Genomic DNA, 20,627 nt, shown 5'->3' on the forward strand with positions numbered 1-20,627 from the left:
TTGATCCTCTTACATTGCAGCAATTGTATGTAGTTGATTTTTTAGGAGCAAAGGATGTGAATGAAAGCCCATGAGGAGACCTTTGAAAGGGGCTCAAATGTATTGAAATAATTACTCCATCAGAAAATGTGTTGCCGCCGCGGTGGCTCAGCGGTTATGGTGCTCGGCTGCTGACCCAAAAGACGCGGGTTCTATCCCGGCCGCGGCGGCTAGAATTTCTTTGGAGGAGAAATTCTAGAGGCCCGTGTACTGTGCGATGTCAGTGCACGCTAAAGAACCCCAGGTGGTCAAAATTTCCGGAGCCCTCCACTACGGCGTCTCTCATAGCCTCAGTCGCTTTGGGACGTTAAACCACATAAACCATAAACCATAGAAAATGTGTTGTGCACCTGCTGCCTCTTGAAACACAAAGAAGCTTCACAGAAAACGTGATGCTCTAATGGATTTAGTGAATACACGCATCTTTTCTAGCTTTCAGGGGCATCAAAATATGTTTCATGAGCGTAGGTAGTTGATGATAACAAGGATTGGCTTTTAATTATTAAAAAAATATGTCAGACCTGCTTAATGCAAAAAATGATTTTTGACAATGTAAGTATTTCATCTATGGGCTCTCATTGAAAGAAATTGAACCACAAGAGACCAGAAAAATATTTTCATTTATCAGGAAAGAGAATGAGCACAATGGTGCACTATCACCGCAAACTTTCTTGCAAAATAGTGTGCAGTGGATGAGAATGTTTTTTACAAAGTACTGTCAATGAAATATGATAAAAATTATCAATAGGGGATATTCAAAATTCCGCAAGCGCGCTTTCTCGCATAACAATGTTGTCCCAAACAAGATGGCTGACCATGAGTTTCCAGCTGAAACAAAGCAAGAAAGACTGGTTTTTTGTTTTATTATTCCAAAATACGTTTCTTACATTCCATCCACACCTTTAGCGCCTGTCCTGTAGCCCACGTAGTTCCTTTACAGCGAAGTCGGCCATCTTGTTAAGGGCAACATAGTTATGTGGGAAAGCGCACTTACGGAATTTTGAATATCCCCTATTGTACAGGCATTCTTCCACTTGCAAATAAAGTAGAAATGGCCACCACGTACAGTGAAAAAAGATTTTACAATTACTTTAGCTCTTGCTGTCCTTTTTTCCGACTGGTATCACCCATACTAGAGCGGTTGTGCAAAAACAGTTTTGGGCCTTGCTCTTGCTGAAAGAAGCTTTTCAGCAGAGGTGTGCAAATATTGAAATTCCTGAGTGCAAATCGAATACGAATATGAAGCGAAAATGCCTTAGAATGTCAAATACCATATTTACTCTCTTAGCACTGACACATTTGCATGCCCCCCACATTTTACCCGGATATTTTATTTTATTTTTTTTTCAACTTTTATTCGCATGTTCTGCATTCTCTGCTGCGCCAGACCACTAGTGTGTACACGGGTGCGCTTAAGGTAGGCTTGAGAAAATCGTTGCGCCTGCATCGCCATTGCAGTCGCGAAAGGTGCGAGTGGCGAGGGCATGAATTGTGCGCCGTTTACATGGCTCGATCGCGCTGGTGGTCACTTTCCCAGACGATCATTTGCGCGAATGCCCAAATCCGAAACTACTATACCAGAACTACCGAACTGTTTACTGTTCGGTTTGTCGCTAGTCAGCCAGACCGCACGCAAGGGCGCTGTTTTATCACCCGCTAACTCCTTTGCCTCCCACTGCTGGCTTTGCGATTGTATCGTTGTTTATTGCTTTGAGCTGCACACGTGCCATCTTGCCATCCACAGGAAACTACAAAACGTTGGGCAGGGCAGGAGAGGGAATGCATGCTATATTTGGAGCCAACTTTTTTTGGGGGGGCCCACGAGGGATACATACAAGGTAGGGGCCCGGTCTTTGTATAGGCGGTAATATACAGTATATGTTGCATGTAATTACCTTTGTGGAGTTTTTAGGATATGCTCAGAAAATTTTCGCTTAATTTACATACCTCCTTATTGCAGCCTTAATTCAAAGAAAAAAAAGTGCGCAAGTTACGCAAGTAACAGCAATATGTTCAATATGAAAGAAACAATGTCAAAGCTAAATTGACAAGCGTTGCTGTCCTTACTTTTGTCAAAGTAGTGTGCGCTCTTTACAACTGAAATTAAACTAACTGCACTGACACAGTACCAGACACATAACTTCGACAGAAATGTGTACTACTTGATTAGACAGCATAACAATGTGCAGCCTGTAATGGGGTCACGCAAATTAAGTGATAAAATGAAGTCCATCAATTGACATATGAGTGGAAACTAAAAATAATGAGATGAGTAGTAAAACTTTATTAATTCAGACTTCAAGGGACCAGAGGAGATGCATATTGGAAGATTGAATTATCAAGTGCACCCCCCGAAAAATATATATACTGCCGAAAATGCAGTGAAGCCTTGTCAGGAGGGGTCGCGACTTGTGGGGTGGACTTCTAGATGGCAGTACTATACCATATACTTTGCACACCCCCTTTTTGAAACATTAATTTTAGGAAAGTGCAAATTATGCGAACAAATACGGGATTTTGGCCTGGAGACAGGGCCCCTGCTATCATCGTTGTGCCTGCCATTACGGGCATTTCAGATGTACGTGGGCTACAGACTGCCATGCAGTAGACAGGATTTTTACAGAATTACTTCCAGTCATACCTAGACTCGGCCCCTCTTTGGGAGCCCCCATTCGAAATTTTGCAAATGGGTTTTCCCACATATCACAGTTGACCAAACCAACATGGTAGAGCTCACACCTGATGTGTTGTGAAAACAACAGGGCAAGTGCCACGGGTGTGGCCGTTCAGTATAGAACACAATACAGAAGGATCAAACAAAAAAAATGCGCACTTTCACATTGTGTTTGTTCGAAGTGAGTGGTCGACCATCTTGTTTTCAAGCATTGTATGTGGGGAAGCCCTCTTGCCGAATTTCGTGTGCGGGCGAAACCAAGCAACAACTGAATGTTAGTGGTCCACGCGGTAAACCATGGAGAAGAAAGCGAAGAGGACACCTTTTTACTGCTTTCCTGACACTGTAGACTCAACTTTTGGATAATTTGCCTATATAGGTATTGTAGCTTTACCACATCCAGATTTAGGAAGTCGACAGTGTTTGTTCTGTGCTGAATATTCAGAAATTTTCAAACATCCATTTTTGGAATTTGATATAACCCAAGTAAAAGATACATTCAATTCATATTCGAAATTCCAAATATTCATGCACTCCTACAGTCTTCAGCATTTGCACTGCCTATACCAGCAGTGGAAAGGGAAACCGGAGAGAAACTGGAAACGGAACCAGGGAACAATGATAGCCCTGAGCTTGCCCAACTAGTTGCTGTTTCGGTTTTGTTTGTGGTTACTTTAACCCACTGGCGGGAAAATTTTGGTTCCGATTGACCAGATTTTTTTTACACTGCCTTATTACAAAGCCAACTAACCCTGAGGCTTGGTGTTCTGTTTAAGCAGTGGTTCTGTTTAACCGATTTTCGTTTGTTTTTCGATATTGTGATTTATTCATATTCAGTGTTGGAAAATGTTACACTTAAGCCAGTATTTCATGGTCGCTGCTTCATCTGTGTTATTATGGTTCGGTCACATGCTCACTGGCCTATGGAGGGCATGGAGATGCAATTAATGGCACCATAAGTTTACAGAAACATGTTATGGTACACTGAAGGTTGGTTGAGTAGGACTATCCTTTAGTGGATGTTCAAGAGCTATTCATGAAACATGTACCGGGCTGCATGTTCCATGAAGAGTTATAGCATTGTGCAATGCACTTCTGCATGCCACCAGTGCGCACGCCCCGACTGTTTCAGACACAGCAGGTGTGCGTGCAACTGGCCGGCGCCTGGTGCTTCTGGTGCCCGCAGGGCTATCGGTGCGTGCACAGTAGCGCCCTATGGAAGCTGATCGCGGTAGAGAATCGGGCTGTACTATAACTCGAATATTGCATTGAGTCAAAAACATATTGTGCTCTGGCCCCAATGAACACAAGTACAAGGAAACTATCAAGCTTCTTTTATTATGTTAGCCATCAGGTTTTATTATGTTAACCATCCAAGGGGCTGCCCCCCCCCCCTCCAATTTTTTTACCAGTGCTCTTGTGCTTACATCATACAGCACACCCACTCCCATGCGAGAATTTACTTCTGGCCCCTCCTGAGAAAAAAAAAAATCCTTTCTACGTGCCTGCTAACCATTTTGCAGTGCAGCTATCACAGTCAGTTTATCGTAATTGGAATTCTGGTGTTCTCAAGGAACTCATTGAGGACCTTCTTGGCTTCTTCCTCCAGTTTCTGGCGCAGTCTGTCAGCGTGATATTCCAGTATCAGGTTCATGATGGCAACTCCAAGCCAGTTGAATGGTGGCGTCACTCCTGTCAGCCGTGTAACTTGCACTTTGCCAATGCTGCTGAACTGCACCAGGCAGAGAAAGTATTGTTAACTGTCGCGCTAAACCAAAAAAGTTTGATGGAGGGAAAACGGCGGCATACAAACATTGTAGGCTGTCAGGGTGCCTGATGCTGTAATGCATTTATGGTGTATCTTGAAGCAAGGTCACATACAGGTTGAAAACATCGTTGTAAACTTTAAAATGAACATATTTGCCTTGTGTATATCATAGAAAAAGATAGGACCATCCCAGACTACACAAAGAAACTGTGAACGCTGAGCCTGCAGTGAATACAAGGCATACTAGTACTCCACCTGTTTGTGCACTGGGGCAGCAGACTCCTAACACTGCTGTCAAATTTCCAGGTTGTCTTGTTCAGATGAGAGTGGTAAAGATGGTGACAGTTTTTGTACTCAACTGATCATGTAAGGAAAGAAACAAATTGTATGCACAGAGGAGTCAACCTTGTTTTTGGAATAAGCTGTATGGTTGTGTATTTCATATCATTTTATTTACATCTCAAAGCTGTGGGTAGGCTGCCCGAGGAAAAAACACTTTACAGATTCATTCTTTATAAGCTTTATAAATGAATATAAATTCATTCTGTGAAAGCTGTATTCAAGCAACAAGAGGCAGGAAAGAAATAAATTTGTCTTCACTCCTGTATGGGTTATAAAAGAAGCAGCATTGGATAGGAAGCATGCTGCTTGTACATTGCTGGTAGGTATATTTAAAAGTCATGGTAAAAGTATAACACAACATCTAGCTAGTGGGTTGAGTTCCACAACTTGGAACAAGCCAAAATTATTGCTTTTGAAGTAAGTGACTGAAAACAATGACTTTTAAATTGGCTAATGACAAAAACAGATAGTGATTACAATAAAGGGACTTCTTATACTTATCATACATATCATTAAGGAGCAGTGAGATTGTTTCGTCTATAAAATGGATTTTTAGATTTTGCAGCCTTCTGATTGAGCGTTTCTTAGCTTTAAGAAAGCGCAACGCACTTAGGTAGACGAGAATCCAAAATGCTTTTTTAATAATTTTTCATGATGACGTCGAGCACAAAGGTAAGAGTTTTTAGAGGCACTATTTGAATTTTTCTCATTCCATTTTGTTTTGGAAAGAGATTTTTAGATTTTGCGACATTCCTATAGAGCATGTCTATAGCTTTCAGATAATATATTACACTTGGGTATTCGAGACTTAAAAACTTTTTTGCGTCCTTTTTCATGGTCAGATTGAGTGGAAAGGTTTGAGTTTTCTGAGGCTTTATCTGCATTTTTCTCACAACAGCATTTTTGGAGGTCGATGACTCTCTTTCTCAGGAACTATCATCATCATCAGGCTGACTACACCCACTACAGGACAAAGGCCTCTCCCATATCTCTCTCTCCAATTAACTCTGTCCTGTGCCAGCTATGGACACCCTATCCCCCAAACTTTTTAATCTCATCCACCAACCTAACTTTCTGCTGCCCTTTGCTTCGCTTCTCTCCCTTTAAGGACCATCGGTTATCTTGCCTTCGCATTACATGCCCTTTTTAAGCCCATTTTTTCCTCTTGATTTCGACTAGGATGTCGTTAACCCGCGTTTTTTGAAGAAGCGTAGCTTGTTGGGCCAGTTGGTGCATGGTATGTAGAAAACCAGCGAAAAAGACGCATTCACAAGGAGGAGAAGTACACAGGACAACGCTGGAACACAGGACAACGCGTTTTTTCTCTCGGCGTTACACCTACCATTTTTCTTTCCATAACTCGCTGTGTTGTCCTTAACTTAAGCTGAACCCTTTTCGTTAGTCTCTACGTTTCTGACCCATAGGTAAGTTTCAGTAAAATATAGCTGTTATATACTGTACTCTTGAGGGATATTGCTAAACTGCCAATCATGATCTGAGAGAATCTTCCGTATGCGCTCCACCCCATTCTTAATATTCTAGTTATTTCACTTTCGTGATCTGGATCTGCAGTCACTACCTGCTTTAAGTAGACGTATTCCCTTACCATTTCCAGCACCTCACTACCTTTCGTAAACTGCTGTTCCCTTCTGAGACTGTTGAACATTACTTTGGTTTTCTGCATATTAATTTTTAGACCCACAGTTCTGCTCTGCCTGTGTAACTCGTTGATCATGTTTTGCGTTTCATCTCCTGAGTGACATAGCAAAGCAATGTCATCAGCGAATCGCAGATTACTAAGGTATTCTCCATTATCTCTTGTCCCCAACTGTTCTCAATCCAGGACTCTGGATACCTCCTCTTAACAGGCAGTGAATAGCTTTGGCGAGATCGTGTCTTCCTGCTGACACCATTTCTTATTGTAATTTTGTATAGGAACTGTAAGGCGTAAAGAAACAAATTTTCCGCAGATTCGAATCGATGCCTTTTGCATGACTGGAGCTAGAATCAGTTACATAAGTCAGTTTGTATTTTTATATAAAAAAAAAACATTCATGGGTGGCAATTTTACAGCACAAACAATTTGTCCTGTTGTGCAACAAACATTTCTAATCTCATACAAAATTTCAGGACTCTGCATCCATTAGATTTTAAGAAAAAGGAACACAAGTGGAAAGAATTAGTCTTACTAGATAGAATTTTAATCTAGTTTCGAGCTCTGTGCAAGCTGCATTACTGGCAAATTTCATGGCCATGGCTTTTATTACGACTAGCTTACAGCCAGTCCTTGAAAACAATTTTAAAGTCTCGCCGCACCTTAAATTGACTACTGCAACAAAGCATTTCACTTAGTAAACGAGGTGTTTTACCCACTGATCTCCAACAGGTGGTTGGATGCTGCATTCCCGCTCACCGAGGTGAATGCAAGTGAAGCCACCGGAAGTTAGAAGGCTTGTCCCGAAGTAGGGTGGCTGCTATGTACTTCAATGCAATAAGTCGTTTTGTTCCATTCGCAGTTTTTTGCATTTTCATGTATATTATCTGTTGTTGCATCAAAGGAATAAGCAAGCTGAACACGAGAAATGTGACCATCGTTGGATGACATTATTTTCCTACTGGGCATGCTTTTGACCTAACTCCACAGCACAGTTTCTAGGTTGCCTCGATGACTACCGTCAAGGTACCCCAACAGTCACGATTGTACAGCGGCACCTACAGGAAGCACGCGAAATAATTTTCAGGCTATGGTCATTAGCATATATTTAGAGGCGCACAACGCGCGAGAGACGATTGACGAGAATGACAAATGCTGCGGCGAGTGCCTTTTTAGATGTGCACAGCACGGGGGGAATGGCCAACGAGAAAGGAATGAAGGATAAGCGCTGTTTTTGGGTCGACTGCACCAAGTATGATGAATAAAAGGCAATTAAGGCGCAGTTGAACCCGATTAAATAGAACTCTACGGGGATCCTGAAATAGCTCGATATACCGATAATTCTTACGTGGTATGCACAGGCGTACAGCCGCGCCGCGGTGCTACGCCGCCGGCCGCCATGATTGAGGTGCACGTCCAACTCCTGCTCCGCAAGCATGTTTTGTTCGCGTGTCGCACTGCCGCTTGTAATCCGCGTGCATCGTAGATTTGGCCGGAAGTCGCTGGGCGCGATAGCCGCACGTAGCTACGTCGTGAACGAATGCCACTTTGATTGGCAACTGCGCCTATTAGCGCTGCTCGAGCCGGCCGAGAAAACGCATGCAGCTACGAAAGTTGGTCGTTGGTTTGGTTCTCGATTCTGGGATCGAAGCTCGGATAGAGGTCAATGACAGCAGCGCGTCCGTGAAACCGCAGAGCCGCATGTTGTTCAGGCACATTCGCGAGGAAGAGATCGGTGACCCGGCGCCACTAGAGAGCTGCGGCGCGTCTGCGGTGTATGAGCACTTCGGGTAGGATAGGATAGGATAGGATAGGAAAACTTTTATTGTCCAACAGAAAGAGGGTAGCCAGAGGGCTACCCGCCTAGACGACGGCCGAAAGGTCTTGACTCTCGGCGGTGGCTTCGGCCAGTCGGACGAGTTGTAACTGAGTCGCCGGGTCGGAGCTCAGTAGCAAGGTCTCCCATTGATCTTTTGTGTTTATACTTCGTCCCTCCCGGGGAGCATGAGGACATTCCCATAGTATGTGGTCCAAGGTGGCCCTAAGTTCGCAGTTTGCGCATGTTTCTGAAAATTGCCCTGGGTACATAAGACTCCAGAGGGCCGGGTTTGGAAAGGTGTAAGTTTGTAACCGGCGCCAGTTGATGGATTGGTGTCTGGACAAGGATCCGCTGGAGGAAGTCTAGCTCGTTGCAAACGATAGTGTTGTGTAATTTCTCTGTAGGTCACCATGCGATCCCTGTCTGTAAAGACCACCTCGCTCGGGTCCGCCCGGAAAGAAAAGCCTCGGGCGAACTCGTGGGCCGTCTCATTACCAGGCAGGGATCCATGTGCTGGTGTCCAGACTAGTGTAATTTTCCGGTCTATTACATGACGGCTTAGAATTGTATTTGTTAGAGGGGAGACCCGGCCCCTGCTGAAATTTAGTATGGCGACTTTGGAGTCACTGATGATGTATCTCGCTTTTGTGCCTACACAGGCCAGTGCTATATGGCAGCTTCCTCTGCAGTCTCTGGGTTACCCGAGAGTATGGAGGCACTTATTTTGGGGAGTTGTTTATTATTGACGACCGCGACGGTCATCGTGTTCTTACCATACTCAGCGGCATCCACGTAGACCACGTCCTCGTCTTTGTAGGAGCAGAAGCGTTTCTCTAGCGCCTCTGCCCGCTTGGCCCGGCGCACTGAGTGATGAATAGGATGCATATTACTGGGTAATGGGGGTACAACTATATTGTCTCGAATTTTTCCGAGCATGTCAACTTTGGCGGTTGTTCTGTTATCTCGGCTCAGATTGAGTTTTTCTAGAATGGCCCTGCCGGTTGTGGTCCCGGCTAAGCGTTCGATTTGGGACGTTCTCACTGCTTCCGTAATTTCTTCCAGGGTATTATGCATTCCTAGCTCTAGGAGGCGGTGAGTGGATGTACGGATGGGCAATCCTAGAGCTTGTTTCGTGCATCGCCTGATAATTCCATTTATCTTTTCCTTTTCTGAAACTTTAAGATCAAGGAAGGGGGCAGCATACGAGATACGGCTTACTACGAATGCCTGTACCAGCCGTAGGAGATTCTGCTCTTTCATGCCGTGTCTTCTGTTGGCAATCCGCTGTATGAGCCGCATAGTTTGTTGCGCGCAGTTTTCCATCTTAGCTATTGCATCACCGTTATACAAAAGGCGCCGATTATGTCTAGTGTGGGAGTTCTCTGCACACAACGCATACACATGGCCGGACTTGGGAAGCGTTGTTACCACTCTGGAGTAGTCGTAGCGTTGTTACCACTCTGGAGTAGTTTTGCACAAAGGGGGCCGGTGATTGTCGGCCCATATCTGCGTGACGTCAGAAAGAGTTGGCACGGCGAACCAATGGCAGGCCTCCGCTGCTGACGTAACGAGCGCTTTAGCTGCATGACGCGTTGCGCGCGGTTTCGGGCGAAAGCCCGTGCCGCAGGTCGCCCCGAGACGTAGAAGCGCGAATTAAAAAAAAAAATTGTAAATGATCGGTTTGCTTTTGAGGTCTTGCAGGCGGTATGAACGCTGGGCAGCCTATGCTGTTCATAATTCAAGCGTATTTTAGCCAGCCTGAAACACGTTTTCAGGGACCCTTTAAGCAAACTTTGGTGGCAGTCCTGCGCTTGTTTGGGATGCACTTCGTCAAAAAACTTCGTAGGACAACCAAAGATAGAGTAGAGCTCGGAAAACAACGGCTGTGCGCAGGTATGTAGTCCACATTTATGCAAGGAGCACCACAGACGCACCGCAACTATCGACTGGCGCCTGGCGCCTTTCCCATGAATGTGCCCGAAATACGTGCGGCTCTTCGGTTTCACGGAAGCGCTGCTGTCATTGATCAATATCCGAGCTTCTTTCCCAGAATCAAGGGGAACCAAACCCGCGAACACCTTTCGTCGCTGCGCCTTTCCTCGACAGGCTCGAGCAGTGCTGACAAACGCTGCTGCCTAATCGGAGGGGGGTTCGTTTACGACACAGTTATGTGCGATTATCGCGCCCAGCGACTACCGGCTGAATCTCCGATGTATGCGGATTCCAAACGGCAGTCTGAATGCGACACGGGAAGAAAATACGCTTGCAGTAGTTTGTCTGCTACGTGCACCTCAATCATGGCGGCCAGTGGCGGCGCACCGCAGCGCCGCGGCGCGGCTGTGCGCCAGTGCCTACCTAGAAGGAATAATACATAACAGTCGCGCTAGAGCCGCGGTTCTTGCAACGGCGTGCTGACCGCCGTCGTAATGGCAGCGCACCGATCGCAGGGCGTTGCTATGCCTAACTTAATTGCTTCGCACTGAAGCCGCAGTGGGCGGTTCTTTGGGACTAGCCAATGCCTGCTATAAAATGTCTAATATTGCTACTTTATTTCATTATAAATACAATAATCGCTCATTAAAATTGGGGTTGAGCGTCCCTCATAGCCTTAGTCGCTTTGGGACGTTAAATTTGGGTTGAGTTCGTTTTCGCAATGCCTTTTGCACAGGATTTTCAAAGGGATAATGTGTGGGTTCGGCATAGCCAATAAATTGAAATATCCGGGTTCGGTGTATCCGGGCTCGACTGTACTTTATTTGGTACAAAACGAAACAGTACTTCGCACCTTCCGTTGGAAAAGCCGTGCCATATACTTTTTGCCGGCGTTCAGTGAACCAGAGCTCCGGCCGGTTCGATCGAAACACAACTCGGCAAAGTGGTCACTGCAAAGGCGGCTGCCTGGAGATTTCCACTTGTCCCTTTTTAAATTTATCACCCAGTGTGATGGTATAACTTGTGTCTAAAGCGCGGAACCGTGCATCGCAATGAAGCCCAGCGTCGGCGGCGCTAGCGCAACAGGGCGACGCAAAACAGAGCAGACAAGGCTGCGTATATATTGTGTGCACAGTGACGTCCTGTAGTTCCCATTGTGCTGCAAAGGACCCTTCTTTCCGAGACGTCTTTCCGGAAGACTTTGTTGGTCTCCTAATACAGCTGACTGCGCAACACGCAAGAATTGTCGTGGAAAAAGACGAGAATGACGAAAAAAAGAAATGCGAAGTGAAAAACAAACTGAAACGCCGTGCTGCTGTCTAATTTCGTGCACTGTCAAAGGCCGATTTCCGGGACACGGCTGCTTTCGGTGGCTTCACGATCGGGTGCCCGATGGGCCATCCAGTCGATCAGACGCCTAGGGAATGCCGGTTGTTGGGCCGTTTTAGCAGCAGGTAACACCACTGATCTCCACTTTGTGGCTGGAGGTCGACGGATGCGATGCCGTTGGTCTGGTCCTTTGAACTATATTTTAAATAAGGCGAGTAGGGTTTAGTGGGGGCGACGCGGAGCATTCTTCCACTGCGTAAACCGCGCCAGCTACACATACTTCTTTCCCCATTTTTCGCTTAAATAACCGTGTTTCTCGAAGCTTCCCATCTTTCGGATAGCAATCGAAGCTTACATCTGGTTTCGTTGCGTACATCTGGCATTAGAGGCCTTTAACGTTCAGGAGACGTATTAGCGTGAACGTGTACCGGTTTATCGGGCGCCTCCTGCGCACGCGCAGTGGCATGGGTGGGACTATACGCGGTCACTGCGCGCGCGCAGTCGGTGACCGCTAAACTGGTACACGTTCACGCTAATACGTCTCCAGTATGCTAAAACCTCTATTGAGGGACTAAGCAGTAAACCCCCCGCGCTAAAAGCATAACCTGCTGCTGTTACCACGACGACAAAAGATGAAAATGTGTAATGCAGGTGCTCGATAACAGAAAAAAAAAAACAATAGAGAACAACGTAACCTGTATCTATTAAAGCGCAGAAATTCTCTCGAGCGCCCATTTCTGCCTCATAATCGTACCAATCGTACCTTCTGGGCAAGATCTATGCTGTTCGCTACAGGGGTGGAGCTCGCGCCCAATAGCAGTTAGTATTTGCGGCTGGAGTGAGGTTGTCACGGACCGCTCTTGGCAGCTTACTGTGACGCATAAATACGTATTTCCTGGGGCTGTGGTCGCACCGCTGTATTCTCGCTACTGACAGAACGAAACAGCAGAGCTCGCTTTCAACGTCTGCACTGCATACATCAGGGGTGGCCAAACTGCGGCTCGCGAGCCGCATGCTGCTCCTCGCGGATCCAAGTGCGACTCGCGACTCTCTTGCTTCTGTACCCCCCCTCCCATTTCTGACTCTAAAGACAGCTTCTCTTGTGTTCTAGAAGAGAAGGCGCACGTAGCTAGGCAGCTGCTGCCAGTTGGCGCCATCATGCGGAGAAGCCGCAAACTGATGCGTGTGCTGCTCATAGTTTCTAAATATTACCTCCATGGTCCAGTCGGTCCAGCGCAGCTTCAAGCTGCTTTCTGCTCGAAAGGGGCATTGCAATGCAGAGGCACAGTGAGCAATCGCTGCACGACTGGCATTCACTGTTACCAGCAGTTTTGTTGCAAGAAATAAAAAAAACTGCCACGCCCCTTTTATATTGCGGTTCTTCACTGAAAACATTTTTTTTTCTTTTGCATATGCCTGTCTGGCCACCCAGGCCATACAAGAACGCACAATTAGCAAGCGCTCATTATGAAAAGGCGAACCACTTTCGTTCATGGGTCCTCAAAAACTGGGAGGGCCGGTTCTAGTTGCATCGCTTACTAGTCTCTGGCGTTACAGCGCCGCATGCCCGCCTAATCTGTCCTTCCGCCGCAACGTAAACACTTCTGACGTTTACGTCACGTGTTCAGTCGCAGCCGCGTTTCGATGGAGACGAAACGCAAAAGGCGCCAGTTCGCTGTGCGATGTCAGCGCATGTTAATGAACCCCAGGTGGTCGGGGTAATTCTGGGGTAATTCCTTCACTATGGCGTCCCTCATAGGCCATGTGTCGCTTCGGGACGTTAAACCCCATTTTTTTTTTTTGCTTACGTCAGGGGTGACGTTACGGTGAGAACGTAAACATGTGTGAGGCCTCACTGCCATCAGCTACTCAAGGGCTCCCTATAATATTCAGCGATAAGCCGATAGTTCTCCATTCTTCAGGTTTAACTATTGCGTCTCATCATCTTGCTGTCGATAGATATTATTTGCTGTCACAAACAAACTCATACAGATACCTATAGATTTAGAGATAACGAACAAATTAGTTTAGATGATACCACATCACGAAACTTTATGTAGCACTTCCAGAACATGTCCCCTCCATAAAACTGGCGTACGAAACATACATTCGCGCTAAGCTAACCAGGCCTACTGAGCTCATTCGCTCGAAGCTGCACAGAACCGGGCAGCACGCTTCATCACTTCTCAGTATACATATCGGCACAGCGTTACTGAGATGAAATAATCTCTCGGCCTTAAATCTTACCGCTTAGGTTTATTGGTTTATTTTTGTTTAATTTCCCAAAGCGACTCAGACTATGAGGAACGCCGTAGTGAAGGACTCCGGAAATTTCGTCCACCTGGGGTTCTTTATCGTGCACTGACACCGCACAGTACACGGGCCTCTAGAATTTCGCCTCCATCGAAATTCGGCCGCAGTGGCCGGGATCGAACCCGCGTCTTTCGGGTCAGCAGCCGAGCGCCGTAACCACTGAGCCACCGCGGCGAAACCTTAGCGTTCCGCCGAACAGTTCAACATTTTATATTTTGCTTAAGTTGTGATTTAACTTTCCTGCACTTCGCACAAACTTATTACATGCTCCTTTACGCTCATCTCGTCGCAATTTAATTCATCCAGCATTCTGCCTTTGCACGGTTTAACCAACGCCTTAAACAAATCTTTCCTTCCCATTGTCCTAGAAGAATAGATAATCTTCTCGAAAACATTTTTACGAAGACTAATGCTTCCAGATTTATGGAGCTACTCTGACCACTTCGACCTGCGGTACTTTCCCTCGTGCTCCTCTCCCAGCTATCCGATCTGCTTGTATTTCTGCGTTATCTCCTATTTTGCTGTATTTCTGCATGCTTTGCCACATTTGTTTACTGCAGTCCTATTTGCCTGCACTACTTCATTACTTTATTACTTTAGATTTTTATGTACTGCTACATGGTTTGCGATATTTTGCTTTGTTTTTTTAGTGGGGGTAATCTGAGTGTTTTGTTAATTTTATGTTCATTTATATTTTATTTAAATATTTATTAATTTTTTAAAATATTTTTTTTTTCGTATTTTGCACTCTTCAAAGGTTTATTTGGAATGCATATAAAACTTAATTTGAAATAAACAGCTTTATAAAGATGTGCGCACGAGAAGTGATTGAGGCCATAAAAAAAAGTTTGTCCGTAGTATGTTTCAATTCTGCCAATCCTTGCTCATGAGCAGGGGTCAGTCAACCAACGACTTCTGTTGGGACATGATTGCTTTGGGTTACCCTCCCTCCATTATGTAATGTCCCTAACGGAACCTTTGCGGAAAAATGAATTATGATTATGATGAACACTGCCTCGATACCGTACGTAGTACTGGCCGATGTTTATCTCGTATTTGAAACTCTCGCAGTCAGCCTTCCTTGTGCTGCAGCTTGGGTGACATTTCGTGCCTGCATTTAAAGGCTCAAATGCATCGTGTTACTGAACAGTCTTCCCAAACATCGAGAAATGAACGCCTGGGCCCGTGGATGTCTGCACCTTGAACACGTCCAGGGCGGCTGTGGCCCTTGCCACGTTGACGCCGAGCATTATCCGGGCGGTGAGGTTGGTGACGCGGCCGTCCACCTCCCCGGCCAGCTGGAGGGGCTGTCGCGGCCCGGCGTTGTATTGGCACTGCACGAGCAGCTCGTCGAGGCCCAGGCCCCCCGACAGGGCGAGCACGCCGTCCTTGAGCGACGCGGCCACGTCGCCGTGGCGCTGCAGCGCGGGCAGCCCCAGCACGCGCACGTCGTGCACGCGGCCGCCCGGGAAGCGCAGCTCGCCCGGAACGCGCAGTGGCGTCAGGCGCTGCACCAGCGCCGCGCTCAGCCGGAACACGCGCAGTATCTCGTCCACGATGACGTTCGCGATGCGCGTCGTGTCCAGCCCCCCGTGGCGCGGCGGCGTGACCCGAGCTGCTGCTGCTGCGTGCGCGCGCGGTGTGGAGAGACGGGCTACGGACCTGGCACGGCAGAGGCCGAAATTGGCCCCTCGGCTCGCCGCGGACGGGCGTGCACGGCGCCCCCAAGGAGCCACTGCGCAAACGCAGTCTGCAAATCACACCTCGCAACTATTTACGCGTCATCCTGGAGTAAAAAAAGCTTTCGGGGTGTGTGGTGGCCAGTTGGCTAAACTACACTGAAAAAAAAATTTGCACCCTTAAGGGTGCATTTCCGTGTCTATAACTCACACCCTTGCACGCTCACAAAAGGGTGCAAAGTATGTTCGTCGCACGCATACTAATCTTTACATTTGCACCCTTTTTTCCAACTACCCAAAAGGGTGCAAAGTATGCTTGCGCACCCATAGTAAGTGTTGGATCATTAGAGTTGCACCCTTTTTCCGACTGCTTTACAGTTTCGTAGGTTTTTATTGCTTTAAAAGGCGCTGATTAATTCTTTGGGAGGGAGTGCACTTTTGTAGGGAAGCTGAACATTTCCTACGAAAAGCTGCCGACGACCTGTCTACCTTTGCACTACAGTTACGGAATCTTCTACTATAATTATTATACTCAGATGTGCCTTTCGCGGTGTTCCTGAACCTCCTTGCTGTGGAGTCACATTTGTGATGTCTGCATGATTTGCACGGCATGATTTTGCTGAATATATATATAAAAAAGAGCTTGCTTTCAGCAAACCCGCTCGCACAGTAACACGATGCTGTAATGTGCCACATATTTTTGCTACAGGAACAAACGGGTATAAGCTTAACTGGAATGAAACATACAAAGCTACTGAGGAGACAGAGTTAAACACAGAAGACACCACTGCTGCGCGCAATACTTACTTGCAATAACGCGCATAATTTCTCCAAGTTTATACACGCCATTTCAGCGAGCCCCCACTTGGAGTCAGTGATGCTTAGCACTTCAGCTAAAATAATTCAGTTAATCATCACATTATGGGGGTGCAGATCGCAGTCATAGCTGCTCGCATCAAGGCTGCAGCTGTCATTTAATGGATAGCTCGAATAGCTCATATCATTTTAAAAGCAAGCTTGATTGATCTATTGCAGTGTTGTTCAACAAGTCAAAGAGCACCCGTACCACCTTACGCACCCTTGCACCCGAAGGAGCTGCAACACTTACACCCATGCACCTTTGATGGGTGCATTAAAGGTGTTAACATGATAAGCGCACCCTTTATAAAAAAACAACGACAAAAATAAGTGTGGGGAAAGGGTACAGTTATTAGCGTTACACCTTTAAGGGTGCAATTTTTTTTACTGTGTCAGCGGCGGTCTGCAGCTTTAGGTACGGACTATCCACTCATCTCACTGTCGCCGGCAGGCTGTTGCGGATTCTCGTGGGTAGACTGCGATGACCTTCCGTTACGCGTGCAACGGCATTTCGTTCACGCCGAGAAATGCAAGGGGACGTTGACGTACTGGAAATTACTGTTGTGTCATTATTTTTACCCATTGTTCATTTAGGTAGATCCATGCGTCGCGGCGAGGCGCTATGCCGCACAAGTTGTAACTTGGCTGGAAAGGTTGCAAGGGCAGCATATATTTGTGTCACGATAACCTGCATAACCTTTTAAAGCGAAAGCTTTACTACTTGCACTTTCAAGCCTTTGCCGTGACGCGGCGGTGCCACCATTGACCTTTCGCATGACCTCTGTGTGACGTCACGCCGGAGAGCTGGGCGACCATCTCGCGCCGTCTGCAAGTAGTGGCGGTGCCACCACCGGCGGCCTTAGATTAGATTGGATTATATTAGATTACATTACATTAGATTGGATTAAATTGGATTGGATTTGATTGGATTGGATTGAATTCGATTGTATTAGATTAGATTACATTATATTTGATTTGATTGTATAACCGATGCATCACCACAAGTCTAACCACAAGCACCACCACCAGCTACACTACCAGCTGAACCATGGCGTAGGTACGGTTATTGCTTTCGCAATTACCTGGCTTAACCAAGCTAAGCCACAGCGAATTTTTTTACGTACGTTTTCTGTGTAAAACTGGCATTGCATTATTATTATTATTATTATTATTATTATTATTATTATTATTATTATTATTATTATTATTATTATTATTATTTCGGCTTTGCGGCGGAGAAATTGTGGGATGTTGATCACTTAATGAGCGCTTGTATGAATGACGTGGTGCGTAGAAATTCGCCACTCCGAGTCAGAACCCTGTCGTGGTGTCAGGTGTGCAGGTTTTAGATTCTGTCTATGCCATCTTTTAGGTTTTGTTCTGCCAGGCCTGTCCTGCCGCTGGGCAAGGCGCGCAGATGTGTGAGAAAGAAAATTGCGGCGCTTTTACTTTTTTACGATTTGCAGGTTGGCTGAGCGCGAAGCAAACGAGGACAAGAGAGGGACACAGGACGAGCGCTAACTTGCGACTGAAAGAAACAGAAGCAGAATTACGAGCTCGAGGAACTGAATGCGCATGCCCAGCTAACCACTGATAAGACGAGGGGGCAGGATAAAGACAATCTGAACCAAGATAATGTGGTGCTAAACGACGAGATAAAGTTGCACGGAAAGTAACAGGAAGCGCCTCTTCCACCTTTAAGCAGCAAAATCCAAGAAATTGCGCAGCATTTATAAACATAGATTCCTTTCTTTCGCAACATATTCCTTTCTTTTTTTTTTTCAGTTTTCTTTCGAGAAGAATCAAAGCGAGGACGTCCACGCCGCGTGTGCATGCTTCTTTCTGGTCAAGTACTGGGTATTTTCTCTTTTTTTTTTTACGGTGTTCGTTGAGTATGTTGACTTGGGGCGGCACGAACTGCCCATGGCAAGCACCCCGATGACCGTCATTTCTACGGAGCGATTACCTTGAACACAGGATGTATTACTAGTCAGGCAAACGGGGTCGTTGTTAGCTCAGTGTTTTTATCAGTGGTCGGAACTCGAATCTTACGTAAGCGTAAGCACCGCCATCGTCATTATTTCCTTTTTCCCCCGGCCCTCCGCGGTGGCTCAGTGGTTATGGCGTTCGGCTGCTGACCCGAAAGATGCGGGTACGATCCCAGCCGCGGCGGTTGAATTTCAGTCGAGGTGAAATTCTAGAGGCCCGTGTACTGTGCGATGTCAGTGCACGGTCGAAATTTCCGGAGCCTTTCACTACGGGGTCCCTTATAACCTGAATCGCTTTGGGGCGTTAAACCCCCATAAACCTAAACCTTTCCTTTTCGGAGCGCGCGCACGAGATCTGGCCCTAACCTGACACTGCAGACCGATGTGACAGGCAGACCTGTCTACATTGCCTTTTTCTTTGTTTTTAATCGTTTCCTCTCTTTTGTTTTGGAGTTTTTTTCAATCGGGCCTCTCGGACCACTTAGCATGCGCATTGCGAAAGCGGGAGCGCCGGCCTTGGCTGGGGTGCGGCCGGCGCGTGGGTGAACGTGGCGATGGAAGCTAAAATATGCAAGCCCCCTCCTCTCATTTCCTTCGCTGTGAGTTGACAGACTGCCCTCCAGCCCTCCTCCCCTGAAATCTATTCTTCTGGACAAAACCGCACCCTTCCACGTACAAGTGCCGGGTCCAAGGCTGGCAGTTCAAGCGTTCTCCAAGCTCTGCTGGAAATAATTAGGGCTGCCTAATTAGAGAGTCCTCCCTTAGCGGAGAAGCAGCAGCTGGTGAAAAGGACGCGTGACCACCAGAGTGACGTCATAAAGGCACAGTCGGCGGCGACAAGCACGTTTGCGTCTTCCGCCCCGCCGCGGTGGCTCAGCGTCACGTGAGAGCGCTTGGCTGCTGAGCCCGAGGACGCAGCTTCGATCCTGGCCGCGGCGGCAGCGTTTCGTTGAAGGCGAAATGCAAGAGACGCCCGTGTACTGTGCCATGTCTATGGACGTTAAATAACCTCAGGGGGTCAAAATTAATCCGGGGCCATCCACTAAGGCGTCCCTCATAAGCAATGTCGCTTTGGGACGTTAAGCCCCATATACCGCTTGCGTTTCCCGTGGCCCGGGCCGAACTTTTTTTCCTTATTACAAAACCGCTGCTTTGCTCTCTTACTTGGCAGTTTTGATCGAATGCCACAGAATAAAATTCAAAACGTCACGATATGTAAACGCTGATAGCATTCCTCCGCAGAATGAATGGTGACCAAAGAGATCTGTGAGAATCGGACATACAATGGAAATTTGCAATTGCCAAATGGCTTGCTCTTTGGCATTGCCTGTCGGTTCCTCCAGTTTTTTCTCTGTTCTTTGGCTTGTGCGCTTTTTTTCCTCCCTCTTTCATCGTCGCGGTAATGGTATTCGTCTTGGTAACTCACCTGAAATGATTGTGCACGTTGTAAGAATCAGCAGACTGTGCATCGCGGGACGACACCGTGGCATTCTCGCTGCGGGATTCGCTTTCTAAAGCCACAACTGAACAGCCAGCATGCCCCAGATGCGAGCCCGCATCGCCTAGGAACGCTGTCAGGTTTGATGGACAGTGCGCGACCAGAACCCAGAACCGTTTCTACTCTTACTGAGGGACGCTCTCGCGAGTTTTAATCGCGCAACCCTTCTTCCCAAATGCTCGGAATCGGTTGTTGTAGTCTCTCTCTCTTGCGTAATAGGGCTGAGGCACGTAGCCAGGAATTTTTCTCGGTAGGAACCTAAGGTAATTTTCGAGCTGACGGAGGGGGCTGACCTGGGGTTAAGCGGCTCGCCCCCCCCCCCCCCCCCCCCCCTTGGATGCGTGCCTTATAAGGCTGGGTACCTTAGCGCACATCCCATAATTTATTCCGTGATATATTAGTTACCACAAAAGGAAGGAGTGAACTTCGTTTCTCTCTCTCACTCTCTGTGTTGTGTTGTGTGTTATTGTGTTATACGTATAAGCAAGGTTGTAATCCTGCCGTCGGCGCGGGAAATGCGGCGCGAAGTTTTGGGCCAAGTACAATACCGTGTCGTGCCTCGGACAGCGAGCGACCGAAGCGGACGCCTTCTCCCGACCATCATCATCAGTAGCGGAGGCATTTAAAATCATGCATACATCTTTCGGCTGCGGTATATACTGCTGCGGTATATACGGTATATACGGTTATATACTAATACTCCATTCGTGTTGCAAAGAGAAAGAAATGCAAGG

The 20,627-nt window shown here is 46.9% G+C and overlaps 1 protein-coding gene across 1 annotated transcript; it reads right to left on the reverse strand.

The window, feature by feature from the left end:
* Positions 1–4,228: 4,228 nt before the first annotated feature.
* On the reverse strand, positions 4,229–15,877 carry LOC149350475 (uncharacterized). The gene is made up of 3 exons (XM_089575541.1): positions 15,874–15,877; positions 15,070–15,494; positions 4,229–4,445 (listed from the first exon to the last, which is right to left on the reverse strand). The coding sequence occupies exons 1-3, from the start codon at positions 15,875–15,877 to the stop codon at positions 4,251–4,253; spliced, it is 624 nt and encodes a 207-aa protein (XP_089431667.1). The 3' UTR covers positions 4,229–4,250.
* Between the last annotated feature and the right edge of the window lie 4,750 nt (positions 15,878–20,627).

This window comes from Amblyomma mixtum, chromosome 3 (assembly GCF_055824585.1).
Source record: "Amblyomma mixtum isolate Tamu chromosome 3, ASM5582458v1, whole genome shotgun sequence".
Classification (NCBI taxonomy): Eukaryota; Metazoa; Arthropoda; class Arachnida; order Ixodida; family Ixodidae; genus Amblyomma; species Amblyomma mixtum.